At 47.0% G+C, this 17,967-nt stretch overlaps 3 protein-coding genes across 3 annotated transcripts; 1 reads left to right on the forward strand and 2 right to left on the reverse strand.

The window, feature by feature from the left end:
• Positions 1-466: 466 nt before the first annotated feature.
• On the reverse strand, positions 467-8,548 carry PCOAH_00002000 (Uncharacterized protein; the record flags this gene model as incomplete). Its single annotated transcript, XM_020057017.1, has 11 exons — positions 467-562; positions 668-1,006; positions 1,095-1,268; positions 1,395-1,633; positions 1,732-1,909; positions 2,088-2,154; positions 2,290-2,360; positions 2,560-3,052; positions 3,258-7,942; positions 7,989-8,315; positions 8,456-8,548. The coding sequence occupies 11 exons, from the start codon at positions 8,546-8,548 to the stop codon at positions 467-469; spliced, it is 6,762 nt and encodes a 2,253-aa protein (XP_019912562.1).
• Positions 8,549-9,579: 1,031 nt separating this feature from the next.
• PCOAH_00002010 (Uncharacterized protein) lies at positions 9,580-13,296 on the forward strand (the record flags this gene model as incomplete). The annotated part of the gene is made up of 1 exon (XM_020057018.1): positions 9,580-13,296. One exon carries the CDS (start codon positions 9,580-9,582, stop codon positions 13,294-13,296), a length of 3,717 nt encoding a protein of 1,238 aa, XP_019912508.1.
• A 107-nt stretch (positions 13,297-13,403) lies between these two features.
• On the reverse strand, positions 13,404-16,113 carry PCOAH_00002020 (Uncharacterized protein; the record flags this gene model as incomplete). Its single annotated transcript, XM_020057019.1, has 3 exons — positions 13,404-13,455; positions 13,611-13,668; positions 13,797-16,113. 3 exons carry the CDS (start codon positions 16,111-16,113, stop codon positions 13,404-13,406), a joined length of 2,427 nt encoding a protein of 808 aa, XP_019912507.1.
• Positions 16,114-17,967: the final 1,854 nt, after the last annotated feature.

The raw sequence follows: 17,967 nt of genomic DNA on the forward strand, positions 1-17,967 counted from the left end.
GCAGAAAGGCATTCGGGCGGGATGGACATAAGATTGGTGTTACCATCCGGACGAGTGTGTCCCTCCGACTAGGCAGACTTTCACGTGAGGGAGTAGATGCCCCATGGGGGATTTACCTTACCATATAATGGGGGAGGCGTCAGCATGGCACAGACGTTTCAAAATGTGATGAGGTGATATCGTCCAAGTGGGGAAGAGGAAGGACGATCCATCGAAGGGTTACACCATTCAGTTGGGGAACGAGTAGCAAGTAGGTTCATTCCTCCAAGAGGTCGACCTCTCATTTAAAAAAAAAAAAAAAAAGTTCGAAATTGAGACACAAGTCTAACTTGGGAACAGATGTTCATATGGAAATGAGTAATGGGTGGATCCATTTTTGTCCCATATTTTTTGGACAAGTGTATGTACGTCCATGTGACCTCTGCACGAATACAACCCCGCGGAGCTACATGGTGGTGGTTATAAGTTAGCTCTGCATGCACATACTTTTTATTTTTGTTAGGTTTTTTTCGAGGCCCCTAATTAGTTGCATTGCTTGGGGGTCCCTCAGGAAGGAAAAAAACTGCACAACGGTGATGTGGGGGGGGAAAAAAGGTCATGCGGTGCGTGTAGGGGTGGAAGTGTATCACGTGTTGCTCTTTTTTTTTTCCTGTATATGTGCGCCTACCCCCTGGTCAAACGAATCCGAATGGGTATTATACCCCCCCTCAGGCGGAGGACAAATCCGAGTCGACATGTCTCTGCAAAAATGAGTGAAGGAGTACACGCATTCTTCCAACTCACTTAAGTGAAAAAAGAACAGACGTGTATTCTTGGTCCCTTTTGTGGCCACGTCGCAGCTCTGTGTCGGGTTGTATTTCTCCCTTTGTAATTCCACACACGTGAGTTCTGTTTTGTAAGGTGGGATATCTTTCTTTTGTTTCGCTTGAGCCCATTCGATGAATTGCCTAGCGAGGTCTTTGTTACACAGCGAGTTGAAGGCCTTGTCAGCGACTTGTTTTTTCAGCTGCTCAGGGTGGGCGGATGAAAGGTAGACGTGTAAAATAGTTAGGTAGATGTAGCCACGAATGGAAGGATACACTTTTCAGTGCTACCTCGTAAAGGTGCTGAAACAGCAACTGGCGCTCCTCCCGGTGCGAAGCAACCGACTGGCTCATTTTCATTTGGAGCTGCAGGATCAGGTCCGTCTTCTTCAAAATTTCCTCGAGGCATAAAAAGTTGGTTTGCTTGTGCTCCAGCGTATTTTTGTGTGTGTCCTGGATGAGGTCCTTCCAAAATGGGGCGATCGGTTTTTGTATATATATATATATATATATATATTTTTCTTAGTGGAGTCATCGTGTTGAATAATGGGGAACGTAATCATTCGGTCAGCACCACCATGTAGTTATTACCTGCATGGATCCCCTTCTCGCAGCCATTCGTAGGGAGTCGAAGTTTTGGTTTGACAGTGCGGTGTGGTTGTCCTGGGGTTCCCCCATGGATTGTTCTTCGTCCACTCCGTCATTTTTATTCGAATGTGACTCTCCATTCACTTCGTGGCTGCTTGGGTAGGCTTCTACATCTACTTGAACTTCCCCACGAGCAGACGCTTCGGTGTAGTTTCCTCGGGAGCGAACTGAATTTCCCGCTTCTGCGCGCAAGTGGGAAGAAAAGGTTGGATAGTTACAATGGTAGGTGGTTTCACAAACGCGCAGTTACAACATTGAACTCCGCGCCACGCCGACTGACCCGTACGGGAGTCCAACTCCAGGATGTTGTCGTAAATTTTGGAGCTTATTTCCGGGGCCTCCGAGAAGGTGGGCAAATTAGTGGCCCCTTCATTTTCCATTTCGTGCGTCTGCAATTTGGCTACACTGTTCTGCCGCAACGGGGCAAATTCGCCTGACTCGTTCAGGGAAAAGTTGCCCTTTTTAAATAGTTTTTTTTTTTTTTTCATAATCGGTCAGGTAAATGTGCAACAAAAATGAACTTTTTGCCTGAACGGTTCAGGTAAAAATGTGTGGCTAGTTAAGTGTGTGCATGGAATGGTTTTAACGGGAGAATGTTTCTTCTTGTGCGCACAAGGGTGTAGACAAGTCTGCAACAGTTTGGACAGCTTCGAAAAGGGAAATGGATACGGATGTGTATATAAACATGGCTCTTTCGCGCGATCTGAGAGAGGGAAAATGCCGCTATGGGGATAGCCAAGTGGGGAAAAATCAACATGGTTGGAAATTGACGCTAGAAAAAATTAAATGAAAAGGATGTTATGGTGAACAGTTGCACGCACAAGTACCTGTTATCTACTCGTCCAAGTACTTTTTGTATATTTTTTGGATGTATTTTTTTTCTTCGTTCTCCAGCAGATCGTTCAGCACCTGTGGGGGGATACACACGCGGGGAAAAAAAAAAAAAAAAATGTGCACATGTGTAGGAGTACATGTATGTACTGCGATGCATACACATTTGGGGAGGAGCTACAGGGGAACACCACCACCCCTGTTGTGTGCATTTTCCACTCTTCTGCCAAATGGATCAATGGAGGATTCGGGGGGTAATCCCCCTCCATCCTTGCACCCCCTCAGGCAATTTGATTTCATTGTGTTGCTCCTCCTTTGTTACCTTCTTGAGCGAGAAATTCATTATGCAGAAGAACAATGCCTCGTCTGGGATGGCGGAGTTCCTTCTGAACACCGAATGGTGCTTTTGCCTCCTGGCAGTGACGTCATTTATAAGGTTGTAGATATCCCTGTAGACAAAATTGATGTTGTGTATGGAGTTCACATCTTCCGTTTGGATTTGGTTCGCTCCGTTGTCTTCACACACTTGGAAGACGCTCTTCCTGATGAGCTCCTTAATTATTCTTTTCAACTCGGATCGAGAAATGTATCTGGGGAATATGCACTCCATTTTTTTTATGTTAAATTTTTGCTTGAAGAAGGAACATAGCTTGGCCAGCAGCAGTTCCTCCTGGTTAAGGCTATCGATCAGGGACATGCAGTGGGCCGTCTGACAGAAACGGTGTTTCAAATGGGCATAAAAGGTGGATAGGTGGATAGGTGGATGTTCCCTTGGAGGGTAGACATGTAAAGGATTTCACAGATATACATACGAGCAACTTTGTGAGGAATGCATCCGGAGAGGCTTTCACAGATGTCCGTTTGGGGGGACACCCTTGGAGGGCCAGACCCACTTACCAGACGTGGAACGAGGGGAGCCAAGTTCAAGTCGCGCACTACTTTTATCCTGTACTTGCACCGATTTTGGTGAGTCACGTTTGGATTATCCTTTTCCCTTGAAGGTGGGCCACTGAGGGGGGGTCCCGATTGGAAGAGAGTTGTTCATCTTGGCTGTCGTTGCCACTATAATTACTTCCGTTATGATCACTGCCCGTGTCGTCACAGAACTGGAAGTTTCTGAACCCATTCTGGTGAGTAATGATCTGCTTGGTTGCTTCATTGATGTAGGTGTACGAAGTGGGATCGTTTACGCTGGTTGAGTCTGCGTTGGTGGTGCTACCCACAGGGGAGAAATGCTCCTTGTGGAGGGGGCCCTTCCCCGGGTTCGAAGGGAATCCACTGTTTTGTGAATGTTCTTCTGTGGCGCTGAACCCAATTGAGGTCTCCCCCTGGTTGGGCGCTTTGCCGACAGGTTCAGTCTCCTTAAACCGGCATGCATATCTGTATAGCTTAATGTACTTCTTTGTTAGCAAGTAGAAGAGAGTGTACTGGACAAACTTGGGGATCCCGAAGCATGTCTTGTAGAGGTAATCGACTAGCTCCTTGTTTAGCTCGTCCTTCTTCACACGTAAACATAGACCCACAAAATCACATAACCTTTCTCTGTTTAATTCCTCCAGTTTTAAGTATCCGTTGCATTGTTGCGCACATTTTTTTATTTCCTGTATGGCTCTTATTTTTATGGCGTCGTTTTTCATACCATTAACGAAGAGGAAGATTAGTGGTTTGTGTTTTCCTTTGAAGACGGGGTCACACAGGGGGGACTTCTTCCCCTGCGTGGAGTACAGCGTCCTCCTCGTTAGTTGCTTCTCTACAAGTGCAACTTCACCTGTATCATATGCAACTGTTTTAGTTAGTACACCCATTGGACTGTTGCCTGCCTCCCCCTGGATGGGATCTCTACCCTCAGATCGCTCCCTCATTTTCTGCTCAGCCACGTATAGAAGTATGTTGTCGTTTATGTCTGGGAACAGCGTTTTGTAGAACCTTCTGTTTAGTCCTTGGGTTTTTTTGGCCCGCTCTTCTCTGAACATCTGCGCTATGTTAATGTCGCCCAGGTTGGCTGACTTGTTTATGTGTCTTTGTCCCTCCGAAGGGGTAGTATCTTCGTGGGCATTATCACCACAATCGGTGTGGAAATCACTATGCATGTGGTCTCTGCTTTCAGGTTCCCCCTCGCTGTTACGTGAAGATGGTGTCCTGTTCTGTTCCTCATGGGAGGATTGTTTTCCACCTTGTGTGTGCGTACTACCGGAGGAGCGGTCTCCCTGAACCCAATCGGCGCTGTCACTCGGGGTGACTAAACCGGGGTCATCACTCCCTTCACAGAGGTGGCCACCTCCCAAATGGGTAACTCCCTTGCAGTAGTTACACCCCCTGCAGTGGTTCCTCCTCCAGTGTTTGACCCCCCTCTGTATGCTTTTCAAAATTTTGCCTCTCTTATACATGGCAAGCTTAGCAATATTCTTGCAGATCCCCAAGGCGCTTTCATCCCCCATGACGTTTAGGGAGGTTCCCGCTCGGTAGTTAAAGACGATGAATGTGTACTCATGGAGGGTGAAGTAATAAAGCATGGAACTGATGATCCCAATTCGGTTATCCTTGGCGTCTGTCTTGAATAGGGGGTATGCTTCCGCGATTGGGTAACTCCCAGGGGGGGGGCCACGGTTACAAATGTAACCGTCGGTATGACCATCCGTTTGGGCAACTATCTGAGGGGGAGATTGAGTTTCCGCCTTGTTGCCCGGGTGAGGAAACGCTGCATTGCGGCGCCCTCTCTCCCGCGTGGACCTACTGAAGAAGTGATCGATGGTGGTTAGGATCCGCCTGCACAATTTGCCCTTTTGTTTATTCCTCCTGGTCGATTGTTTGGATCTGTCCTTCCGGTCACTGCCGCTGGAAGAGTCATTGTTTTTTTTTTTTTTTTTTTTTTTTTTTTTCTTTTTAGATCTGCCTTTCCCCTGTTGTGGCGCATCCGCACCGGTGAGTTCATCAGTGGGGTCCCCCGTCCCTACATCTGTGTCTTTTTCAGTGGATTGTTGCGTCGAGAGAAGCGCTTCTCCCATCCGCTTCGAACGAAGTGTTGTCTTCTCCTTCTTACTTGGCTGTCCCAAATAGGGGACGACTAAATCGTCCACAACGCTCGACATGCACTTAAAAAACCAGTGATATGAAGGGTAGGTGATTTCGCGAAGCAAGTTGTAGTTGTCTTCACATCTAATTAAAGTGTTTGCCTTCCTCATCTTGCAGGCACTCCATAGCTGGAGCATATCGTTGCATAGCATTTTCCATGGAAGCAACGGGTTCGTTACATTGATGTATAAAGAGTGAGGCATGTTACTTATCCTGAACGTTTTGAAATTACTTAGTTTTCTCGACATGAGAGTGATTAATTCGAAGATACCTAGATGTTCGTTGCCCTGGAGGAAGAGCACTCCCCCTGTGTTATACAGTTGGGTGAAGTCGCAGTAGAGGGGGTCGTAATATTCGTGCAGGAGGAGTGGGCCTGTGTGGGTGTTGTAGTCCAGGGGGGTGGTGGTCTTCAGTTGGTTGTATGGGTCGACCCGGTAGGTAACTTCCCTGACGGCCTGCCAAGTGGTGTCATCCCCCCCCTCACACTGCTTCAAGTAGTAGAGGCAGTCCTTCTTCCCCAGCAGCTGCTTGATCCTGCGGCGGAATGTGCGTTCGTAGTAGCGAAGGAGGTAATTCCTGTTTAAGAAGGAGAAGTCGGTGACTTCGTCGACCTCCGTATTTTCGGTCATATCAGCGGTTTTGGTAGCATCTGCGGCATCTGTGACGGTGTGGCCTTCACGCTGTGCACCCAGGCTGCTTCCCCGTTTCGTACACTTATCACTTCCGCTGCCCCGTTGTGTGCATCTGTCACTTCCGCTTTCTCTGTGGGTACATCTATCACTTACACTCCCCCGTTGTGTATACCTATCACTTCTGCTTTCTCTGTGTGTTCTCTTATCAATATCGCTCCCCCGTGGTGTTTTCTTGTCGATTCCCTTTTGCGTCTCCCCGTCTTCGACGACCTCCTCTACACCAGCCTGCAACTCCTCATCCGTGAAGTAACCATGGGCGCCCCCCTGTTCCAAGCCGAACTCAGGAGACCTCCTATTGATTGTCCCAATTGGGGAGTAGATTCTAATGAGTTTGTTCTTCCCCTTTACTTTAATGGAGATGAGTTTCTGAAAAGAAATAAAATGCTTACAACCGTTAAACGTATTTTCATCGACGTAAATTTCTTTGTTCCCAGCTTTGCAACAAAGTCTTGCAGCTACATTAACTGAATCCCCAAGTGCAGTGTACTCTTTCCTAATCTTGTTCCCGATGATCCCACACCATATTCTACCAGTGGATATACCGATACTTCCATTTAACTTAAGAGACTTCAGTGCATCAATCAGACGGAAGCAAGTAAGTAGAGCTCTCACAGAGTCATCACAGTGGTACAAAGGGGGTAGACCAAACATAATAAGGATAAGAATCCCCTTATCGTCGTAAATAAATTTGTTAATGGTACCCTCCATGGTAAAGACGGCCTTCTGGGTTAGCTTCATGATCCCATGAGCAGAATAAACGCCAATCATGGTAGACGTATCTATGTCCTTCACGGAAAGGAAGATGATTGTCACCTTCCTAATTTCGTTCACAAAAACGTTACAACCGGTGGATATTTTTCGATACACTATATCGGGGATGAAGCTTTTCAGGAGGAAGCAGAAGTGTTCGTGTGCCAGGGGGGTCTCCTTCAGGTCGTACCTGCTTGCTCTGCGTGTTCCCCACGTGTCAAGCGGTTGTGTGGAGACTTCTCTAGATGCATTTTTGGACATTTCTCTAGATACATTTTTGGAGACTTCTTTAGACCCCTCCCTGGACACTTCTTTAGATACATTTTTGGAGAGCTCCCCCGTTGGGACCTCCCACTCGTCCTCCTCCTCGTACTCCCTCTTCAGCTCCCTCATGTCTATCTCCTCCTTCATCCTTTCAAAAAGGAAGAACTTCTTCTTCGGCGTTTCCTTCACAACAATTTTTTCCTTCACCTTTTCGTAGAACCTGTGAGATATGACGCTCTCCCCATTTCTGGCCAGCGATTCAGCCACCCCTATTTCTTCTAAAGGTTTTCCAGACAGAAGGTAGTCTCTCTTGTTTAGTACATTCCCCAGTTGGAGGAAGGACACTTTCCCGTAGGTTATTGCTATGTGAACCTTCAGGTATTTATTTTCTATCGGGGTTGGAAACTTGTTCAGTAGTTTGTGTATGTCTACACAGCATCCCAAAGCCAGGAGACATATTTTCCTAACGTTTCTCTCCTTCTGGTTTGGTTTCCTTGTTCCGTCTCTTCTATCTCCGTTGGGGGGGGCGGTGTCGGAGGGGTAGTAGTCGGAGTTGTCTTTCGATTGGGTCTGATCACCCGTAACGATGGATGTGGGGGGGAATTCGGTTGCCTCTGGTGGATTGGTTCTACTGTCCGGTTTGGCCCCGTTGGGTGACTCTTTCATGTTAGATGTGGCGCCCCCCCTGTGACCCCGCCGCAAAGGCCAAATGACCAGCACGGCGTCACCACTGAATTTAATTATGTCCCCACCCCAACAGTCGATAATTTTTATGAGGATGTTAAAAAACTTGTTCAGGCAGTTTCCGAGCAGCTCCGTGCCGTTGATTCGCTTGTCCAGCTGCTCTGCCAGGTTGGAGAAGCCGCTGGCGTCGCAGAAGAACTGAGGGGAGGAGGTGGAAAAGGAAGTGAATAAAAATGGCCATTACACGTGTCACTCTGTTGGCCTTGATTGGCCTCTCTCTCATTGCGCTGTTTCCGCGCCGCTTCCGCGTCATTTCTGTGCCCACCACAACAGCATCGAACTTCTGGATCACAAGTTTAGAGAAAAACTTGTTGGGGTCATCACATCGGCTGTAAACCTTCAGGAGAATTTTTGGGAAGAAGGACCTGAAGGTCGAGAGGTTCTGTGCCTCCTTCACCCAGCTGCTGTAAGCCTTCCTGTCTTCCTCACGCAGGGACTTCTTCTGAAGTTCGTTCTCAATTATGCGCTCGCATTTTATGCTGAACCAACGCCAGTCGGAGGTGTAGTTGTTCTGCAGGGTGGGAATAAGAACGTTCACGAACGTGTTGTGGTTAGCACTTCCGGTTACAAAAACGCCCCGCTTGGACACACCCGATGCGGAGCTGCTCTGCAGGCTACGTTGCGGTGCACCCCCTGGATTGGATAACCTACCTTGTAATCCCTGGCAACTTTGGTGAGCGCCTCGTGGTCCGTCCGCCGCACTTCATGCGACTTCAGATACTCACTGAAAATATTTTTTATCATCGTGGGAGGGGGGGATTATCCTTGTCGGTTTTGCATTTTAGGATGAGGAGGTGGAAGAGTCGGAGGACGTTTTGGGGTTGAACTTTGCCTGACCTGTTCATAACTTTTTTGGAAAAAAAAAAAAAAAAAAAAAAAAAAAAACGCACACAAAGGGGGAAGACAGGAAAAAAAAAAAAAAAATACAAACATACAAACATACATACATAAGTACATTTATGTGTCTGTTTATACAGAACGAACGAGGCGCATGAAATGGGAGGTGTAGCGAATACAACACATATGCAACACGTATGCAACGCGTATGCAACACGACGGATACCGCTGCCTGGGGGAGGCGGCACATTTTTGCATGCACACCTGGTCTATAGGTTGGTGGTATGCAGGCACGTGAAAATGCTTCACATGGTGACGTCACCTCACTGCACAATTTGTCCCCTTTGTTAGCATCGCTTCAGTAGTTGGACGTGACAAACGCGGGGGAAGGGTGACAGTTGTCTTCTCTGCGGGGTCAAACAACAGCCCCGCAACTGGTGCACATGACCGAAAATGGGAACAAAATGACGCACAAAATTATTCTCTACACAGGGCAAGTGCTCGGGGGGGCACCTCCCCCCCTTGGGAGCGCGCAATGATGCACACGCATGTTATATATTTATATATATATATATATACATACACATGTGTGTTATTTTTCTTGGGGGGTGTCAACTTTGGAGTTGTTTTATGAAAAAGTGTTCTGTTGGTGGACGGCCGAAGGGGAAGTGGCGGGTGCGCTATTCGTCGTAGCGGTGCGGCGGGGAAGGAAAAGGAAATAAAAGAAAGGAAAGGAAAATGGTTAGAATGAATAGCGGGGTGGAGAAAGAAAGAAAAAAAAAAAAAAAAAAGCAAACAGCAATAAGCAAGCAAGCCCAGAAAGTAACCACAAAAAGGCGCAAGTGGGTGAAGAATGTTGCAAACGGGCAGCAGGCAGATCAACCTGGGGAATAACCCCTTAGCAGTCGTGCAGGCAGAACGTTCCCACTTTTGGCGAGATGCAGGTGGGGAGTCTGGCCAACTTGCGGAAGGTGAAGGTGTATGGAAGTCGGGATTCGCTGTTCATCGTTGGGGTGAACAAGAAGGAGGAGGCGTATGAAATAACGGAGGTGGGGCGGGGTAGGGAGGTGGAGGTGAAGCGGAACTTCCAGGTGCACACAAAGTCCTCCTATCGTAACTTTGTGTGGAAAAATGGTCTAGAGTATGTGTGTAAATGTGAGGGTGTGTTGGGGTGCATCCGGTTTTTAAGTTACCCCTATTTGTATGTCATAACGAAGAAGGAGAAAGTAGCTGTCCTGTTCAATGAGCACAAGGTGTACCAGGTCAAGTCGGTCCTGCTGATCCCGTTTAGAGACGATGTGTTTGAAAACTTCAACGATGAGAATGAGTTGGTGCAAGTTTTCTACAACAGCGTTAATCACAAGAATATTTATTTTTCGTACACATATAATTTGCCTTGCTGTGTGCAGGAGAACTATTACTTGCAGAAGGAGTTCCTTCGAGGGGTCAACATCCACTGTAGGGACTACAGGAATGAGTACCTGTGGAACCGCTACCACAGTAAGGCATTTATTCGACAAAACGTGTTCATATGTGTGCCAACAATTAGTGGGTTCTTTGTTCAGTCTAAATTCTGTTGTGAAGGGAAAGTCATAGATGTGACGTTTATCGCTAGGAGGTGTAACAAGTACGCCGGGACGAGGTACCGCAAAAGAGGCATCAACGCGAAGGGATACTCAGCCAACCAAGTAGAAACGGAACTTATTTTATTCCAAAGGGATTTCGAAACAGCCATCCTTTCGTATGTACAACTGAGGGGATCCGTTCCTGTGTTCTGGAGTCAAGGTGTTAACTACCACCTGTTGAAGAGGCCAAAAATAAAGTGCATGAAAAATGACGTCCTTTTTACCTGCACAAAAAGACACTTCAGTCACCTTCTACGAAGATATGGGTACCCTATTATTGCCATAAACCTGCTGAGCAAAAACAAACACAGTGATGAGAATAATTTGTCGAATGAATATGAAGCTTGTATTGCTGTGCTGAATAGGGACATGCCTCCTCCTGTTAGGATCATTTACAAACACCTAGATCTGAGGAAGGCATACAAAATAGGCACCAAGTACACCCTCCAAAGGTTGAAGGTTCTGTTTAATTTTTCGCAGAGCAATGTAGGCTACTTCTACCTTAGGAATGGTGACGTGGTTGTCATCCAGAGGGGGATCCTTCGCTTCAATTGTGTCGACTGTCTTGATAGGACAAACGCAGCTCAGCTATTCCTTAAGATGTATATGTTGGTACATTTTTTAGAACTGATTAGCCGCGTGAAAAAGAAGGCCTTATGTGTTAACCACGTCGGACATCTATCTCAGATGTATGAAGAGTTGGGCGATGCCATAGCGAAGCAGTATGCAGGTTCTACTGCGCATAAGAAGTACACCCCTGGGCAGAGCAACAACTTTTTTGTGCAATCTAAGGAACTACTAACATCAATTAAGCGGTACTATATTAGCTCGTTTAACGACCTGGAGAAGCAAAAATCCATTAATCTGTTCCTAGGTGTGGCAGACGATAAACTGCAGGATATTCGGCACGCCCACGACCTCGACACGTACGTGCATGGGCGCACCTTCTTTCGACCCGAGGGTGCTAGTCGTGCATCCCCCTTCTGGTGGGTCCTCCCGCTGGAGCGGTTTTGCGCCAAGGTGGAGTTGCTGCTCGGGGGGAGACTCAAAAATGGGCGCAACATAACGGGGGGCCACGTAACGACTAACCGGATTGCTAACCGGATTGCTAACCGAACTGCTAGACGAACCGCTACGCGGTGCACCCACAGGAGGAAGGACAAAGTCGTGCCTAGCATGTTAAGCAATTTGAAGTTCTACCGCTGTTTCAGCGAAACGAATGTTTTCAAAAATTTGTACAACGCGCACAACTGGGAGGGTCGATTCGCACAGGTGGTGGAGCTAGCCGTCAGAGGGGTAACAGAAGTGGGTAAAGCTGCAGGCGTCACCTGTGCGTCCTCCACTGCAGGGACGCTCCTGTTGAAGAGTTGCGGAGGGGAGAGCCACGCCGGAAGGCTGTCCAAAAAATCGGTGGAAGAAGTCTTATCCCCTTTTGAGCGATCCCTGAATTTAATCTCCCACGTGCACAAATTCTACGACGCACACAAACATAACTTCTATTTTTACTTCGAAAACAAGAACGTCTTTAGATTCCGCATTTGGAGAAATATAGCAACGTATAATTATCTGAACTACCTGAAGATTTTTTTCGACGTCTTTTTTCTTCTGTACTACTGCTTCTGCAAGAGGTACAACGTGAGCATGGTGTATATGAGTCATGTGAATGCGTTGTGTAGGTTGCTCGGTCACTGCAACAACACAGACGGTAGGGGAAACCGCAGGGTGCATGGGTGCGCCCCCCCCTTGGTGAATCCCTACACATTAGAGAAGGACGTGCAGCAGATCATCCACCAGTATGGTAGTTACAAAAAGGTGTCCTTTGCGTTGGAACCTTACCTGAATTATTCCACCTTGAATAGCGCTCCTTATCAGTACATGCTAATGAGTGGGCGCTCTCTTATTGGGAGGACACGAAAAAACAGGAAGCGTCCTCCCTTAAGGGGAAGACACCCACGTAAGAATGGTGCAGTGAGGAACATTTTTAAACGATCCTATATTACCCATGTGAATGACTCTCCTGTTATACACTTAGAGGGGAAGACACACTACAACCCCATTTTCAAGAAAAAGCTAATTGATCAAATGAAGAACAGGGTGGTTAAAGGGAAGGGCGCCTGTGCCTATTACTCGAGGGCGTATGAGAGGTCGAAAAGGCGCTGCATCGGACCTACAAAGGGGACCAAGCAGCTGGACCAGTTGGAAGAGCAGATTAAGAAAACGCCGCGGGGGTACTGCCCAATATATTTCAATGCTAACATGGTTAAGTTTTTTTTTTTCATATATAGTTGCTGCCGTGGGGGGGGTTCAACGGAGGAGAACGCCAAGTGGTCCAGTTCCGTGTCCGTCGTGAGGGGGATTGTCATGGATTTGTTACGCGTGGCACCACCGGTGGGCGCGCCCCCGCAAAACATGCAGCTGCTGCTCAGACAAGCGACCCAAGCACGCACCCTGCAGGAGTTCCTCTCCGACCTGTATATGCACTACGTTTACAAAGACGATCAGTACAAGGAACTGAACCTAAGTAACCTCCAAAATCCCAACGCGCCAAACTGCAGTGACGAAAAGAGCAAAGTGAAAAAATCAGAACAGAGGTTCCTCCTAGACGAGTATGACACATTTGATTACAATTTAAAAAAAAAAAAAAAAAAAATTTCCCAAATCGATCGGAAAATAAAAAACGAAGTCGGCAAGCATCACGCACATCTCTCCAGGGAGTATCTCTCCGTGAAGCATTTTACAAAAACCTACTTCAACGAGATGACCGACTTGCGGAACCGAGACAGGGACGTGAATAGATTTTTTCTTCACCAGGCTGAGTTGGGAAACTCCCAAATGGCCAACCAAAGTTACCATTTCTTTCAGGAAAACTCCTTGCACTCCACACGGTTCGACGGGAAAAAGAACCCGTTCACTACGTGGACCTCAGCGCAAATGGTGCCTAACTTCAACGTTCTGCGTCATAGACTGGAGGGCCAGGTGGACTACCTGCAGTACTGCAACCCGATGTCACGCGATATTTTCCGCCCGTAGGGGTGGGTATTTTTCCTAGCTTTATGTATTTTATTTTGGGGTTTATTGCAACCCATGTGTGGGTTCATTCGGAACCCATTTCTTTTTTTCCGATCACATCTACCGCATCATTCGCTGAATAGCCTGATTTCCCGCAACGCCATCTTAACTCGGGTTATGCTATCGCAGGGGGGGGAGAAAAAAAAGAAAAATAAGATTCGGTGTCACGAAAGAAGTTATACACGGTGGTCAGTTTCACGCATTTGCAGAGAAGGGGAAGGAGGTGCCAACTCAAGGCAGACGAACATGTGTGCCCCGTGAGGGGAGGAACTCACCTGATTGGGTTCTTGGAACTGACGTGCTGTGTGAAGCGGGTCGCCTTTTTTTCAAAATCTGCAGGGGGGGCATATAATGGAGGGAGGAAAGTGTAGCAGTGCGAAGGAAGTTAAAGTGGTAAAGCAGTGTAAGTGCTAAGTGGGTTAATGCGCCTGGATGATGAATTCACCTATATTGCCACTCACCCTGGAGAGACATCTTCTGCAGGTCCAGTTTACCGCAAATCCACTTCAGCGAAATGTATGCACGCAGGATGGAAGCCACCATGATCTCCTTCGAAGTGAAGACCAAACAAAGAGGGGTTTTGTAATAATCCAGGAAGCTGAGGGAGGCGATTTTTTGCAGGCAGGTTACCTCCTCCTCCGTCACGTAGCCCTTCATGATACTTACAAAGGTTCCAATGAAGAATGGAAACAGATCGAAGGAAAATTTGTCTGGCTTTAAAAAGTAATTGATGCTTTTGAGAATCTCCCCTTCGTAGTAAATGATTACCTTCTGCATGAGTTGTAGTTTCTGTCCCGAATTTTTTAGAACCCACTTGGAGGCCGATATGTGGATCTTCCGCTTTTCGCGCTTGCACAGATGTTGGAAGTGGGTCAGGTACGTTTGGGGGGGGGGCTCCTCCGGGGCGTCACCCAGGTCGTCTGGTATATCGTCTGGTATATCGTCTGGTAGATCATCATGTGGACCGTCATATAGATCGTCATGCGTGCTGTGTTTTCCCCCCTCTAACTCACACTCAGACACGTCCCTGCTGTTGCACTCGGACAGGTACGAGTTGAAGCAGTCACTAACGTGGCCTATGTTGTTCACGTCAGACACGTAACCTGCGCTGATTATGCGTTTTATTTGGGCCAGGTCTCGGTGTAGGTTGTTCGTTTCACTTGGTTCCGTAGATGGTTTCTTCACGTCCCCCTTGGGGGAGAGCTTTCGCTTTTTTTTCCCGCTGCGGGGGGGTGACCCTCCTTGGGATGCTTCCCCCGGAGGATGGGTTTCTTCTTCTCCGTGGCGTCTTCCACTTGCCTCTTCCTCCTTTGCTGCGTTACCCGCCGTATGCTCAATCGAACCGAACGTGTGTTCATCCGAAAGGTCTTCCCACTTCTGGTAAGCGCGCCCACTTAGGACCATGCCAATTTGTAGCTCCCTCATTTTTTTTTTTATTTTTTTTTTCTTGTCAAAATAATTAAGTAACTTAAAAATCATCTTTGGAATATCGTAGAGCTTTTTAGTCCTTTTCAGGTTTTCTATGTCCTCTCTCATTTTCCATGCCAAGAAAATACACGCCCCACCAATCAAGTAGGGCAACGCATTCTTCTTCCTCCTCAGAACCTTCTCGTTATATTTATGCAAATAATACAGGGCCATTGCAATGATGCTGAACGACAGATTCAGGTGCTTCCCAAGTATTATTACAAACTTGCAGCTTTTCATAATATATTTTTGGAATTTTTTTTTTTTTTTAAAAAGGTCATAGTATTTTTCCTTCTCGTTTAGACTCATGTTCATGTCTAGTGCGATGCTCAATCTGTTGTAAAGTTCCCTTTTTATTTCTTCCTTTAATTGGTCTATTTCGTTTGGGGGGGTAAATGCACGTTTGTCACGTTCTTCGTCATCCCCATTGTTGGCACCGTCACTTGGGGTGTCCCTCTTTGGGTGGTCGTCTTCCGATTGGCGTTCTTCAGTAACTACATGATCCCCATTGGCAGGTCCCCTGTTCGCTTCTCTTCCCCCTGCTGTTGCTTCTTCCCCATTGCAACTTCTTCTAGCGGTCTCATGCACTTCATTCTTCCAACAGATGGGGGTCTTTACTATTCTAGATGCGCCTCTAGAAGGATCTAACTGGTTCTCCCTTAGGACCTCTCTCATGGGGAGTGTTTCGTGGGTACTTATCACATCTTCAGCAAAGTTACAATTGGTCCTTTTTGCGTTATCGCATGGGTCACTAGAGTTTTCACTGGACAGAGACCAGACGGAACTGTCCTCTTCCAGTTCGGAAAGGCCCCCCAAATCATGTGGAGAGCTACCCCCTTCAGGAAGGGGATCATTTTTCTTTTTCTCCTCCTTGATATTTGCACTTTCCTGTGCGTCTTGGCAATTTTTTTGTGGTCTCCATTTCGAGTGTTCACCATTTGAGTGTCTCCCCCGGGGAAGTTTCCCCACGTTGGGTTTTCCCCATTTCTTCATCGTTGGTATCGAGTTTGGCGTTGTGCTTCCCTCTGATAAATCTGACTCTTCCTTGGGTGAGCCTGATCCCTTTTTATCTTTCTCATTTTTTTTATCGGTGTGGGTGTACCTCTCGGGGGGAGCAGGATCGGGGGGGCTTTCTGCCCCGCTTTGTGCACGACTCACCTTTACATGGAAGGATTTCTTCTTCGCAAGGTATTGTTCCCCTTTCCTCCTATCGGATGTTCTCTTGTTTTTCACTGGTTCTCGAGTAGGCCTGCCGTTTGGCAAATCATTGATGGTGCCTACATTGCAGTTGCCGGGCTGGATAATTTTCATGTTTTTGCAACTCCTGCGGTTTTGTGTGCGTTCGTTCTATGTCTTCTTATGTCAGATGGGCTTCTCGTCGTTTTGTCTTTTTTTTTATGTTGCGCGTTCTTCGTCATGCGAGGAGTGCAACTTTCCCCGTGTTGTTCCGCCGTTGCCGTGGTGAGTCTCTTTCGCTAGGAGAATTTCCAATTTGGCCGTTTTATTATTTTTTTTTTTTTTTTTTGGCCAATTAGGTCAGCTATTTTTTTTGTTTTGGCTACCTGTTCGTTCAGGTGACTTTTTTCCCTTTTTCGTCTCTCTACTGCGCAGCGCACACGCAGACATCACGTGGTACGAGTCCCACTTTGGTAATTACTGAATTTGGGAAAACGTTGTGAATAAGGGGATGTGCTTCGTTTCGTTACGATCCTTACCCGTGTCACCACAGTGGAGCAAAGGGAACGTGCAAAAGAGACATGCAAAAAGTTCTGACCTGTTCAGGCAAAAATGGAGGCGATCTTCCATGTACGACGCTTTTTTTTTTTTCTTTCCTTCCCCCCTTTAGATGATCAATTTTCCGTTTAGTGGAATTTGGCGATGATGAGAAGACGATGTGTGCCTACCCGCCTGGGCCTGAATTGCGCCAAACGGGGGGACAAACGACAAACGGATCGTCTTCTTCAGCGTCTGTTTGTTACGATGACTAATGTTAGCACTGTTGTTGCTTTGAATGCTGCCATTCAGTTGTCACTACATAAGCGTCGTGCACATGTGTCAGGCACGATGCGGCAAATATGACGATAATAACATTCCATGGAGGGGGTGAAAAAAAAAATAATGAAATGAAAGTGGAGCAACTCTGCTTGTATCGCAAGTGTTGAAGGGGCCGCTTGGGGTGCCGACTTCATGTGTTACTGGTCCAGTCGCAAAAAATGACATCGCTTCCTTGTTTTCAAGGAGTCAGTTAAAGTTAAGGTTGGGCATGCAAAAATTGTCGGGAGGTCGGGCCTGGGACTGTAGGCAAAACGTTGCCTCGTGCTGGGGAAAATAAAAAAAGGCAAGAAGGGTCGGAAGAAAGCGCGGAAAAGGAAGAGTAAAGTAAACGCAACGGCCAATGAACCCTTCTCGTGATTCCCCGGATGGCGTATTTTTTTTTTTTTTTTTTTTCCGCACTGGGGTAATAACATTGGTGGGGAAATTTTCGGGGGCATCGCTCGGTCGGCACGGGAAAAAAAAAAAAAAAAAAAAATATATGCAAAGCATCGGCAACGTATCAACGATGTAACGGCAACGCTGCGCAACCTCGCCCCATTTGAGCCACGCAAGAACGAAACTCTGTTGCTGCTTTGAAGAAGCGAAAATATAGAATTCTTCATTTTTTTCGAGCGTTAACGACGCAGTTGTTTGTTCCTACGTGGAGAGTTGGGATTTATGTTCCGGTCTGCACGAGCAACAAGCTGAGAAAGGATCGCGGCACGTCCTTTTTTTTTTTTTTTTTTTTTTTTTTTTTTCTGTTTCGAAAGAACAGTTCGACAGTCTCCATAGATTGAGCGTCGTTCACAGTTCATCGTAGTTTAGTTTCTGTTTGAGGGGTAAAGGGTTTTCGTGGGGTTGTGCTCAGTTGGAATGCAGTCCCAGGCGAGTACCGCGTCGTTATGCGTTTAGCTCGTCTCGTTAACACGAATAAAAGTGGTGCACGTGAAGACTGCCCAATGGCGAATTTATTTTTGTTCGCATGAGTTTGCCTAATAACATACATGCGTAGATACATGTATGCATCTGCTGGGAGGCGCGAGTTGGACCCCCCCAGCGTGACATTATCGTTTTCGTCTCCACCAGGTGGGAGGCTCTAACGTCTCCTTTGAAGCTGTGGGTTACTGTCGC

This window comes from Plasmodium coatneyi, chromosome 1, assembly GCF_001680005.1.
Source record: "Plasmodium coatneyi strain Hackeri chromosome 1, complete sequence".
NCBI lineage: Eukaryota > Apicomplexa > Aconoidasida > Haemosporida > Plasmodiidae > Plasmodium > Plasmodium coatneyi.